Raw genomic sequence first — 14142 nt, 5'->3', positions numbered from 1 at the left:
ACCCCATCCAGAATTTTAACAAGCATTTACCTCACTGCACTGCCACCAACTGTCTGCAATTTCCCAGCACACTGTCAGCTCCTTGAGGGCTCTACCATGATTGCATCCCAGTGTCTAACTCAGCTTTAACACATAGGAACTGGTGGGGCCTTGAAAGATTGCACCACATTAAAAGTTCCTCCACACTTGTCATTCAGCAATGGCTCCTACAAAGGCTTTTCACTTAGTTACCTTCCTTGTTCTCTCCCTTTAGGTTGAGCTGACAGCCCCATATTATTTACAATTAGGATAAATATTTCCTCCACTCCTACCTACATTCCATCTGCCCAAATCTCTTAACATTTGTTTTCAGCCCCAAATTCAGCATGCAGAAACCCTGTAGTCTGGGAATACCTCTGTCTTGTTCATCACTTTATCCCCAAAGCCAGGCATGGTGCCTGGCAGAGAATAGACTCAGAAGAATATTTATTGGAAGGAAGAAAGGTCCTAAAAGAACTTAGAGATATGATTGTGGAAATACCACCAATTTTTGAGAAATCGCAAAGGAAGAGAGATAGGTGGGTGGAGATGAACAAAAGTACACAGGTTATCAATGCAGAGGAAAAGATAATTTCTTGAAATCACAAATTGCTAAGTTTATTGTTGATCTCCAGTAAAACTGTAGAAGAGGCCCCTTAATAAGGCAAGTAGGAGCCAGCAAGAGTTCGTGAAGAACCAGATATTTAAACCAAAACAAAAAATGCTCACTTCCTTTTCTGATAGAGTTATGACTTTGGGTTGCCACCTCAATCACCTACCTGGAATTCAGTAGACATCTAGTCACAACACTTAGGAAAGTCTTACCAACAAGGCTGACATGTGCCCTGGATGACAGCACAGTCCAGTCCCCAGAGGATGTGGACTAATGGATTGCCTGCCAACCCCACGGGAAATCTCTAGTAACGTGTCATCTGGCCCTGTCCCTGCCCTCATCCTATTTAACATGCTTTATTAATGACATGAATGAAAACATGGAAGGAATGGTGCTGACGGCAGACTAGAGACTACACCAGCCTGGAAGGGATAACTAATACAACAGGGGATGGAGACAGATACTAATGTTACTAGTCACTCTGCACTAAAAGCCTACTTTGTCTAGAACTCAACATCTGCTATTTTCTTTAATCCTTCCTCCTAAAGACAAACAGGGTATAGAAGAGGAAACTGAGGTTCTGAGTGGTGATGAGCCTTGCCCCAAGTCACAGAGCTAGTAACAGCAGAGCTGGCCTGTCTGACTCCAGAGTCAGCTTTCTTCACTCTGTTCACTCTGCTTGGGACCTCATCATCAGAATTTACAAAGATCTAAGAACTAGAAACCAAGATGACAGCATTCAGTTCAGTCCATTTCAAATACGTGTTGAGCTGTGCACATACTAAGGCACTGGGGCAGAGGAGGGGGGACATGGAGAAGTACAGTTCCAGTGCTCAAGGCGCCTTTCCGAGACAAATAACTAGGATATGAGAGGACATGCTGAGTGCAGTGCAGATACAGGGCACTAAGGGACCACAGAAGAGGAAGAAATACTCTCAGCTAGGGTGAGGGGAAGCGGACAGGGACTGTGTCCTGGAAGAGGTACCACTTGAGATGGGCTCTGAGCACCACAGAGAACATGACCAAGTGCTGGGGGTGCAGAAGGCAGCGGACCTTCGGTGAAAGGGGTGGCATGAACTGAAACACAGAGGAAGGGAAACACAGAGCATCTGTAGAATATACTGAATCCCTTCTTTGGCTGGAGTACAGTGATCAGAGGATAAAACGTAGCCGAAAACATGAGTTGTAGCCAGAGAGCTGAGGAATGTGAAAGCTATGCTAAGGGCGTTTTCTCTAAAGGCAAGAGGGAGCCACGGCGAGTTTTGAACAGGTTGTTAATATGAACAGAGTGACGCTTTATGGAGATTTTGTGGCAGCAATATCTGGAGGAGGGCCTGAGAAGGCAGGCAGGTGACTGTTACGAGGAGGCGGGCCATATGGTGAACAGGAAAGCCCCGACTGCAGAGTCCCTTTCCACACGGCTCCTAGGTCCACATCATTAACTGCAGAGGCTTGAAATCATTTAAAACCCCAGGTCAACAAAAGGATTTACAACAGGAAAAGCATACAGTACGTTAAACATTGAGAGACCCCTCATCTTACTCGCTTGACAGCAGTGCTGCCCACATAAAAGAGCAACTGAATATGTGCCTTTCATACAACCAAAGAGCATAAAAAGAAAACAGGAATCATCCCAGTCAAAGACAAGGAAAGAATGTCTCTCATGTGGCCCAAGGACTATATGAAAAATTGAGTAATCTAATCAGAATGGATTGAGATGCTCTAAGATCAATGCTATATTTACCACCGTGTAATCCATCTTTAATGCAAATATTTTTTCATTTGCAAGTACAAATGTCAATAAGATAAAAATAGGCTGGGTAAATTTTGTCAATTTCTAGCATCGATACAGAATTTCAGAACAAAAGCGAATGGAGCGATGGAAGGTCTCGTGGGGTTTGAATTCAGACATGTGTTCAAGGAACTAAAGCGAGAATCAGGGAGAGAGAGCATAGTGAAGTCACATGGAAATGTTTCCAGGAGAAAGCCTGGCAACACAACAGAGAATTTCTGTCAGGGATGGGCTCTGAGGAAAGCAGGTGCAAGGCAGGTGGAACAGCTCTCGCAGTCTCGCCCTGGGACACCTGTTCAAGGCCAGTGGAGCCCAGCACCTCCCGGGGAGGGGACTTCACCCAGGACGCTGCAGTGAAGTCCCCGGCAGCCTTCGGAGCTGGGTGCTCGCTAGGCAGAGACCAGGCAGCCTGCAAGCCAGCTGGGCTTCCAGCAGCAGGCTCCTACACCACTGTTTAACCCACTGAAAACTATTTAAACCCTCAAGCTTTTGAACCAAATTTTTTCGAATGTCCCCCTGAAAACGTTCTCTACTGATTCTTGCACAGTGCACAGCATTTAAAAAGAATGAAGCGCACTCACGATTAGATTCTGCTCCGCACACAAATCATGCTCTGCATTTCCACGGACTTGTTTAATGGAACCTTCCCCAGGATCTCAACTTGAAGTCTGGCACGGAGCACGCGTTCCCCAGCCAACCGTCTGCTTGCCAGGCTACTCTGCCCCACCCCCGACACAAGTTCACTCTTAAATTCAAGTGTACTCAGTGTTCCCTAGTCTCTCCACCTCTCTGCCCCACCCCACACTGTTCTAAGGAAAACCAACACAGAATTAAAAAGCAAAGCAGACTATTACACAAATATTAAGGCCACTTTCTCTTTTGGACCATTTTATGGCAGTAAAATGAAGAGGGTAAGTAGGAAATGGTAGTTTGGAAGCAACCTCAAACAATTAAATAGTATGTGATTCCTTTCTGTAGCTTACATCGATAACACCCCAAAGAGACAAAATCAACAAGGCTTGAAAAGAACAAACCCACTGAAATTGAATTCCAGTATCTCTTTGGTGTTATAGCATCGCAGAAATACCTTCTAGGCTCTAGAAGGGCACATCCATTTATTTGCAAATATCTAGTGAGGACCTAGAAAGTTCTAGGCACTGTACTAATTACGGAGAGCATGAAGGGAGAAGGCTCTGTGTTTAAATTTTACCCTTGTGCTCCAACATATTTTTAGGGACACAAATCTGAGGTGGTAGAAATTATTTTTAAAGTGCAAGGAATTGCTAAAACACACATTTCAACATAGTGGTTACCTCTGGGGAAAGGCAGATAATGGGATCTGGGAGAGCAGGCAGGCAGCTTCAGTGGTGCTAATTTTTAAAGTGGAGGGTAATTTTTAAAGTGTTTGCTTTATTGCTATACTGCATAGCTTACATATATGTTATACCTGTTCTTTATATATACAGATAATATGCATTATATATACATAATATTTAAAGAGAAATAAAGAAGCAGAAATAAATTAAAAATAAAAAATAATAAAATGGGGAGGGGGTGGAAAGAAGGAAGGAGGAGAAAAAACATGGTCCACATCCTGAAGAGGCTCCCATTCTAGTAAAGAGCCATCTAAAACATGTGTTAAATATAACATGGTAACCATAACAATAGAATTAAAAAAAAAAAAAACCTCTAAGAAAGTACATAGTACTAAAGTTAAGGGCAAAGGCATGTAAAGTTCAGATCCCCAAGTGTCTCTGTACTTAAAAACCTGGCTTTACCCTTTCTAAGTGTCAACATGGCATTACTTTCCCTGGGACTCTTCCTGGAACCCCAGAGTCTGGGCTCCATGGTCCTCCTCTGTGTACTCACAGAACCTGTACTTCCCTGGAAACACACTACATCACATGGCACGTGGAACCCGGGGTTTACTGCCGAATCCCACTGCCTGGCTCACTGGCTGGCACCTCAATAAATAGTTGTTGATAAAACGAATGAGTACCATTACTGGGTTCGGTTCTGTTCAATGGTGGCTGAGACTGAAGAGAAAAGGAAGGGGTGGAAATGCTAAGTTGGAGAGTCCCATCCCAAACTCAGGAATGCCTGGCTTTGCACACCCCTTCACTGTCCCTGGTGAGCTGGATGTGACAGTACAGGAGACCCCGGCACTGCCCGCAGATCCTGGACCACACTTTGTACTCGCTGAGGCTTCTCTGCCTGGATCCTTCACTTCCTCCACAAACGATGCTGGATGGCACGCAGCCACCCAGTATCAGGTTCAGGCACAGCCTCCATCTCTCAAGAGCAGTCAGGCCTGCCAGTCGCCTGGACAGAAATCAGATCTTCCTGGCAGAGTCCGGCAGAGCCTGCCTATCTCAGCCACAGGGGTGAGCACAAGAAGCCAAAGATTCGGCGAGATCCAGTTTTCCTGCCACCACACAAGACGAGGGAACGTCCCTCCCTCTGAAACTGCCACAAACTCCCTCAGATGAAAAAGGACTCTGCAAATAGGACTGTCAACTGGCAAACAGGACTCAGAATGCTCCTAAGATGTCAACAAAAGGATGTGATCCCTGACTCATGACAGCAGCACCAAGGACCTGACAAACACCTGACAAACTGGGCATTGTCAGAGCATGTGCCTGTCTGACTAACAACCATGGAAAAAGAAAGTGGAGCAATATTCTGGTCACAGACCAGCATCACGTAGCGAAAAGGTCACTGTGCTAGTGGGAATGTTGCCAAGGACTTCATCTTTGCCTTGAGACATTGCAGGAGAAGACTTATTCCAGTTTGATTTTCTGAGTGATATTGCATCTGAAATCATGTTTAGCAAAGTATATTGAGCTATACGTTTGGACATACATTAAGTCCCAAGTTCCCAGCCTCCAGAGAACCTCATGTTAAAACGCACCCTACAAATGCCCTCCCCTTTTCCTCCATGTGAGCAAATTGGTATCGTCCTTGCCCCACATGCCACGTTCCTTCCAGGGCCAACAGATGGAAGGGAGAGAACATGCCAGAAAGAAGAAATGGAAAATGAAAATGACATTACAGTAAAAATAAAGCTGCAAAATATTATCTGGGTCAACTCTTCATGCGTTTTAAAATCAGCACCAGCAGGCTCTGCACATATGGCATTGGTTTTATATTTTTCTTGGTTCAGATGTCACACAGGATTAGTGCAAAAGGAAAAATCCCAGCATGGGGCCTATTTTTATACAGATTAATCAATCATTTCCCATCGTGTCCTCTCTCATCAGTCCTCAGACTTTCAACTTAACCAAACTGCTCTCTTTTCAAAATATGTCATTTACTGCACCTCTGAACGGAAATCCCTTCAGGAAAGGAAGTGAGCTTAAAATTCAAACCTAGGTTTCGAAATGTCACATTTTCAGTTCGTATTATAAAAATTAACTAGACTTATGCTGGGTTCCAGCCCCTTTTTATCTTACATAACCGTTGTGGAATCCTACATCTCCATTAGGGGCAGCAAAACAAATTGGCAAACATTTTATTATATAGAGATAGACACAGCCATTTAACAAAAACAGAAAGCCACACATCTGAACAGAGAAAACTACTGTATATTTCATGTTTTGTTTTGTTAGCTACACATTCATGTACATTGAATGTCATAATTCGAATACCAAGCACATAGTTAGGGTCTTAGTAAGCATTTGCTAGGCAATTTGATAGGCTGAATGGAATCAAACAGAAGAATTGTTCAAGCTCTTAGCTACAGCCTCCCTTAACTACAAGGCCTTTGTAAAACTGATGAGGATGACGCTCACGGTGATCACACAACAGCAGCGACTGTGTAGTGTATGTCCTGTACCTCTGATGATGTCACTGAATTTTCAAAGCAGCCTTATGTCACAGGTACTATTATTATCCCACTATACAGATGAGGAAACTGAGACGACATTCCAATATTTTGAGATTGAAAAAAATCCCATATGACGCTGGTTTTCAGAGATGGGCAGGAGAATTCATCACATCACAAACACATGAAAAAGGGAAATGGAGCTCTCTACTACCAGTGAGGTGAAAAACTTTGGAGACGCCGTCATTGACATGGTTTTCAGGTCTCCGAAACCATGATGATTACAGAGTTCATCATGCACCCTTACTTGTCTGCTGCCCCTTTGATGGATGGAAATTATATTTATGAAACATGACCTCAGTGACAAAGGGCCAGAGGAATCATCAGTACATTCACATCCTCAAAGGGTGGTACCTTTTCACCATTTGAGGCAGTTAAAATTGAGCCATGACTAACAGTTGGAAGAGAGGACATCACACTGGTTGTCCTTTGCATGAATGGTTGGTTGTGAGTCCAGAAAACAGGAGACATTTACAATCTAGTGTACTACTCTGTGCTCACTCTTTTGTACGATTAAAAATGAATCTCTCTCTTTACCAATACATGACATGTTCTGCTTTTTGTTTAGAGCTCTTAGGTGACAGCTATCAACTGTGGACAGTCTGAAAATCAAATTTTACACAATTTTAAAGTTATTGAGCCAGAGCAGGGGTTACCACAGGTATAGTCTTTTGTTTCCACTAATTAATTTTAACACCACAGGCATTAATCATTTGCCCAGCAGATGAAAATCAGTTTACGATGACTCATGTGTTTTACAACATTGCAAACCCACCCCCTTATGTTCTTGGAATGTACACTAAAGAGGAAGTGTTAGAGCAAACCAGTTAATAAAAAGAAAACTCTTCTACATCCCAATGCCAGGGACAGGAAGAGTTTGAATTTCTGCTGGATGCTACACGAGAAAAGTAAATTAAAACTGATCAGAGATAGTCTCTGAATAATTTTCATGGTGAACTGGCAGACATGAACACATGAGCAATATCTCTCTTGATAATAAATACATCAGTCTTCAGCCTACACAGAGGCCCACTGCAAACTATGTGCGGTGCCAATTAGCATTAATCGTGGCTGTGCTCATCTATTCCCACAGCACACCCCTGAGTAAGGCCAAGCTCTGCATTTACACATGCAGCCTGCAATAGATGAGCATTCAAAAATGTAATCCTCCATGGTCAGTCTTTTTCACTTTGGCTTCGACTTGCAGACTCACAAATGATCAGGAGTATTTAAAACAATATATGTGTGTATTTAAAAAAGTTTAGCCCCAGATTTCATGTTCAGAATTTCTGAAAGGCAGAGCTGATGTTTTTAGACTACATTTTTAGCCTACCACCACTAACTTGACACACCCATACACACAAAGAGCATATCCTCTGGGATCCAATATAATTATTTACTTACTGTGACTAATATGACTTACTTAGAAGGTAAGCTCCGTAGACTTTCATGGCAAACACTGCCTCTGCAAACAGCTTCCCACCACAGGCTGGGGTATGTCTTGTGCAGAAATATAGTGTGTGCTGCTCAGCTCATCTCTCCATGGAGTACAGTCTCAGAGTGGGGTATCCATGGAGACCGAGCCTCCTGCATGTGCAGGGCAAGGAAGTTACTCTGCTGGGCACCATAGCAACAGGAGGCAGAGGGAGGTTGGCCAATCAGGGAAGAGCACAGGAGCTTCTCCCTGGTGACTGCAGCGTTTCAAATGAAACCATCGCCCTCATGAATGGACACAAAGCATTTAAGGAAACATCAAATTGTCAAACAGAAGTAAATGCCTACACAACAGTCAAGGCTAATCCTTTGACAATTATGGAGCAAAAAAAAAACCACTTGGAGCCCTTCTACCATGTTTATATCCCAAGAGCAAGGAAGAAATGACATCCAAAACCCCACATATTCCTAAATTTAATGGCAAGCATGTGATGCTCTGAGGAAAATACTTGGTGTACTGCATGAATTCCAGCTATTTAAATATGCAAGGCACTGCACAGTGGTTCCCTTGTTCTGAAGGAAGAAAATGGAATCGAGGGCTCTCTGGGACAACTGTTGGCACAGTCCTTCCAAAGAGGAGTCTGCTTAGAGTAAATCTGTTTATTAAGCTTCTGCTAGAGCCCTCCATTACATCCGAATAATTCTTACTAGGAAGGCATCCATGATAAAATAGGACCAATGCAGACAAGACAATAAGTGAACATTCAAATGCCTTTAAGTCGTGCAATCTGTAAACTCTCCTCATTTCTCATGTAATAACAGGAATGCTCATTAACTGAGCACATACTGTAGACCAAGCAAGTACCGTCACTACAAGCACAGCTTCCTGCCCAATGCTGACCCTGAATTCTGCAAAGACACAGGATGTGCATGTTTGCCTTAGTGCCATGAGGTATTTACTTGATGCATATACAGGCACAGCTCATTTATTGCACTTTGCAGATACTGCATTTTTTTAATAAATTGAAGATATGTGGTAACTCTGTGTTGTCAGATGATGATCTGCATTTTATAGCATGAAGAATTTTTAAATTAAGACACGTATATTTTTAAGGCATAAAGCTACTGCACATTTAGTAGACTACAATACAGTGTAAATATAACTTCTACAGGCATTGGGAAACCAAAAAATTCATATGACTCACTTTATCACAACATTCACTTTATTGCTGTGGTCTGGAACCAAACCCACATCTCCGAGGTAGGCCTGTACTCTGCTATTTACTTAACATATTTTATGATTCTCAGCAACCTGAGAAAAATAAGTATTAACAAAAAAGAGAAAGCATTTCCTTACGTTTACAAAAGAAATTCTTATGCCCACTGACTCCCCCTCCCCCGCACTGCTCTGCAGGTGCCCCGGCCCACCCTATTCAATGTCTAAATATAAGGTGAGGTGCCCTCCTCCCACGATTACCTCTCAGAAAAGAAAGCTCCTTATACTAAAGTCTTTCTGAAGCCTCTTATTACAGAGTTCTTTCTTATAATTACCTTCTTTGAACAAAAAGCGTCATTTGAAAAAGGCACATCAGTCTGATTTGACCTCAGTCAGTGCTGGTTAGGGCTGCCTTCAGAGGTCGACTGATGCGATTATTAAAATGCAGGGGGCCAAGAAATTCAAAGCCAGATTTTGTAATTATTCCCGTGGTCTGACTCCTCCAGCCTTTTAAAGATTACTTTAAACAGCAATAGTCAACGGTTAGGTTGTAGAGATTGGGAAAAAAGAAAATTCCTTGCTAACAGAACTCAGTAACTGAATAGCTTTGGGTAGTGAAGGAAGTTCACATTCCATCTACAGGAAAACAGAAAACCCAGCTGTCCCCATGCTATACACAGATGTTGTGACACCCTGTTAGTTGTCCTCCAATGGCCACCTCCACTCTCCCCTTCTTCCATAATAATAGGTGCCCATTTGACTAAGATGTCCTGGGATATAATTAGAAATGACATGTGCCACTTCTGTGTCCTGACCTGAAAATGCCTAAGTGGGTATCCCCTGGTCCCGTTCCCACTTCCCTCAGCCTGGGAGAGGACAGCCAGCCTGACAGAGTTGCCTACCGGCCTGGACCACCCATCACCTGTGCCCTGTTTTACAGGAGACAGATCAACTTCTGTCTAATTTTAACCTCTGGATTTGGGAGCCTCTTTTTACAGTAACCTAACTCATACCCTCACAGTACTTGGAGGCTTAAAAATAGTGTCTAATGAGAACACCAGGCATGACTTCAAAACTGCTTTATATCAAACAAATTTGGCGGAAGTGAAGGAAATTTGCTTTAGACAAGACAGCTGAGTTGCAAAGCAGCTCTAAGGATGAGCAAGACAATACATTTTTTATATTAACTATAAATAATAAAATCAATGCTTCTACATTAATAGCACAGTATAAATTGGTGTATTTAACTGAAAAATAAATTTAAAAAATTTATCAGATATTGACTACTTCATCCATCTGTAAAGGTTTACTGGAGTTAGCAAATAAAACGTTTCTAATCTCATTAGGAAAGTGCGGGACCGTATATTCTGTCATCTACACTGTATCCCCACACTTTCCCCGTTTTCACTGCCTCTCCCAGTGGGTTCCCATTGCTCTAATGATACAGATCTCACCTGCTACCACTCGCTTCCCTTCCTAGCTCACTGCTCTGCCCACTGCCTCCCCAAGTGCGAAGGAATATGGATGGCTAAGTTCTCAGCTCAGATGTCATCTCCCCAGACACTCCCTGTCCCACGCCCAGTCACTGTCTCTAGCATTACCTTGTCTTTCTTGTCACTGTCTGAACTCATCTTGTTTGTCTGCTTGTGTATCAGCCATCGCTCCGTGCTAAAGGCAGGCTCCAAGAGAACAGGCATCTTGTCTGTTTATTTCCACTTCTCTATCCCTGATGACTGAAACAACGGTGTCAGCACAGCGTAAATGCTTCATAAATCTTTGTTGAGTGACCGAAAGCCGGTCAATCAACGTCCACCTGGGATTCAGGCTGAGGTTTAGCAGAAACCTTACACGTGGTCAGGTGAGGGTGGCCGTCCTTTAGACTCACACACAACGATCACCTCCCTGCAATGCCACAAACATTCTTGTCCATGCATCTAGGAATGCAAGCCCACTGCAGCCAGCTTCCTGAAGCCCGGCTCACTGACCCACAGCCTGTATTTACGAGGCTTACTGCCGTCCCTTGGCAAGGAGCAGACACAGGTTCAGGTGGCAGAAGACCTTAACTTACTAAATTACCCAAGTGAACTTACTGTGGTGTTCAACACATAACTTTTGTCAATAACCCTGCAATCTACCCAGATGCCACATGACAAACTATAATGACAAAGAAGACGGAGAGGTCAGGGTACTTATCCCTCTGGCTCCTTTCTCGTCAGGTGCTTTGTTCCTCTACCCAAGCGCGTCGCCCCCTCCCGTGCAGCCTGGTGTTCTCTCGCCCTGGGTTCTGGGTAACTGGACCTTCTTCCGGCCCCGCCGGGACGTGGGAAGGGCTCCAAGCTGCTGCCATCGCCTTCCTTGCTGGATCTCCTCAGTCACATCCACTCCTCTGCAGGCAGTCTCTTCAATAAACTCTGCTCAATTAGACCCCCCAAAGCCCAATCTAAAGCCTGTATCTGCATGATTCAGAACTCTTAGTTTATAGGTTTGTGTGTGCAAGAAGTTTCCAGGTTTATTTCTCTCCTGTTGGTAGTCGATAAATATGTTTAATGCTGGGCGTGTGGTCTGCTATGTAAGAGAGACCAGTAATGCTTCATTCTCAACACATCAGAGCACCCAGGAAGCATCTGGCAGGCCCCCAGATCGGTAGCTAGAACACTGTCCCTGCAGTAAACCTTAGTAGACCTGGGATTGGAACGGCAGTCACCTTTGGGAAGAAGAGGATCATAATTCACTAATTCTTAGGGGGAAAGCGATTAGCAGACCATTTGGCACCATTACACTGATTGGGTGCATTATCAGAAGCGCAGATGGGAGAAAGGCACGAGAGTAAACATGTAGCCCTGCCGTAAAGGCAAACACTCAAGTCTGCTCATCACACTTATGCTTTTTTTCACTGGTCTGGTCTCTGCTGGGGAGAAGGGCTAGACTATACCCAGAAAACATGTTCACCATAAAGCATCCTCTGCTGTGTCCTGGGAGAACATTCTTTCTCTCAGAGTGAAAGAAAGTTTCAGAGATCTTCTTCAGCACCCACGCAAAAGCTCTTACTTAAGTTGACAAAGCCTAATGATCTTTGATTACAAAAGTATTCATGACAGGCAGGCAGCACATAAACTATGGTGACAAGTGGAGAAAGGACCAGTCCGTGGTTAAGTGGAAAACACTCGAGACCTTAACATGCCTTTGATGTTCTCATCCTCGTGGTTTATTTTACTGATCTGCATCCAAACAGCCTTCTGCGTTCAACTTTCTCTATTTCATTGTTGTTACTTTGAGGTTCAATGATTTTGTTATCAGCAACTGCCAGCATAATCTATATAGGGACTATATCAGTTAATTTATAGGGTTCTACAGATTTTTTTAAAAAAAATCCTCTTTTCTATCTTTCTCACGTATTACCCCCCTTCCCCAATTCAGTGAGTTATTCCTTGGAAGTCAGACCTTACAAGCTGTGCAGTGGTTAAGAGTTAGGAATAAGACTACGCTGTTTAAAATCCACACATCCAACTGTGTGACCTTGGATGAATTAACCTCTCTACGCCAGTTTCCCCATCTGTAAAACAGGGGATAATGAGATCCTTTTCTCACACTGATACTAGGATTAAATGAGTAAAGGGCTTGGAATTTTGCCTGGGACAGTCAGGGCTCAATAAGTATTAGCTAAAACAATTTTTAATCAAACTTCAGGGTCACGCAAGCCCACAGTTACTTCTAATATATTCTTCCAGATACCTTCAAAAGGCTTTCAGTATCTGAAATAGATTACAGCCTTTATTTGAGCCTGGGTTTTGCTGGAAGACCTTTGATTGAAACTGTAAGCTATTAGAATAAGTATTGCCTTGCCAAAGAATGTAGAAAGTTTCCATATAACCAAAATCTCTTTCAGCACTAAAATTTTAATTTTTCCACTCCACAAAAATATGTCTAAAATGCTGAAGACATTTTCCTGCCCTCATACACATCATTTTCTGCCAACTCCACCATCACAATGACTCAGTCTGTCTCTAGAACGTTAATTACTGCATTAAGTGCTACAAAACATTTAAGGCCCTAAAACATTTTAAAGGCCACTGTGCTTTTAAGTGGTCTTTTGTCTGCTTTTTCATTTGTTCCTGTCTCTTTCCTCATTGTCAGGCCATCAGCTGTCAATTCATGCTCTTTTTAGTGCCCTCCTATGGCAAACACCCTTCCATTTTATGTGAACTGGGATAGAATTTTGTTTTAAATAAACAGTAAGTCCTGTGTGACAGTTTGAAGGGTTTTCCTGTAAACAAAGTGCAAGGAATTTCTGGTAACTCTTTTAAGAGCAATAAATGACCATTATTAACATTTTCTAAGGAATTACTTGGTGCCAGGTCCAATGTCGGGCATTTTACATCCTTCACGAAAGCCCATTTCACAGATTCGGAACACCAAGTTTCTGGGACATAACTAGTAGCTGAAGAGTGCACAGTTATAAGGGGGTGAGATGAAGATGTGAGCCTAGTGTACTGGACTCCTGAGGCCAGTGGTTAGAAAGTGTCCCCCCAGACCTGCCCCACCCACCCACACACACTTTTTTCTTGCCAGAAACAACAAGCTGGGTAACCTGGGGAGGAACTGTGTAGATCTAAGCTCTTGACTCTCCACTTTGTCGCTCAAGTTGTTCCACACATGTCTGCCCCCACTCACCCCCACCCACCCTGTAAATTGTCTCGCTCTCTTCTGTTTCACAGAACTAACTGTGAAGTGAAAGGGGCGATGCTTGTGATAAGCACAGAACATCTGCAGGCTATGAGCTGCGTGCGGAAGAGCCTCCGTCTACTAAGGGAAGCAGCGCTGATTCATCACTTAACCGAGGTGGTGCCTTCTGAGTTTTCGAGCGAATGCCTCTAAATGTGGGAAATTGTCTTTTTAAAGTCACCCATCCTCCGTTACTGTTGTGAGGTCATTAGAGTTCACCTGGCCTGGTCTCCAATTTCAACAGCCTGGGCAGTGTCTGATGACCTGGGAATACTAACTTAGCTTGAATGCCGATGGCATGGCAGAGGTGACATCTTTCAAATGCAGATTTCAACGTTTCAGTTTCTAAATGTGGATTTCCTTTTAATCGGACTGGCCCTAACCATTTGCTCTTTACCTATCTCCTTAATCGGTGGTTTTTTTTTTTTTTTAACTTTCACATTTTCTAATTATTTGTTTAAACT

At 43.3% G+C, this 14142-nt stretch overlaps 1 protein-coding gene across 12 annotated transcripts in view; it reads right to left on the bottom strand.

The window, feature by feature from the left end:
• Positions 1–14142, bottom strand: part of SYBU (syntabulin) — a 104508-nt gene that overhangs the window by 24866 nt on the left and 65500 nt on the right. The window contains exon 1 of one of the 12 annotated variants that reach the window (XM_031439511.2): positions 7730–8890. The exons of 10 other annotated variants lie outside the window; for them this stretch is intronic. In XM_031439511.2, the coding sequence (XP_031295371.2) occupies positions 7730–7757 (28 nt within the window). In that variant the 5' untranslated portion in view covers positions 7758–8890. Of the gene's footprint in view, positions 1–3004; positions 3281–7729; positions 8891–14142 lie in introns of those variants that run through there. One more of the 12 variants, XM_031439512.2, reaches the window with a different exon arrangement.

Source organism: Camelus dromedarius, chromosome 20 (assembly GCF_036321535.1).
Source record: "Camelus dromedarius isolate mCamDro1 chromosome 20, mCamDro1.pat, whole genome shotgun sequence".
NCBI classification, from domain to species: domain Eukaryota; kingdom Metazoa; phylum Chordata; class Mammalia; order Artiodactyla; family Camelidae; genus Camelus; species Camelus dromedarius.
The sequence above is the reverse complement of the archived record's forward strand: the minus strand, read 5'-3'. Positions and strand labels throughout refer to the sequence as shown.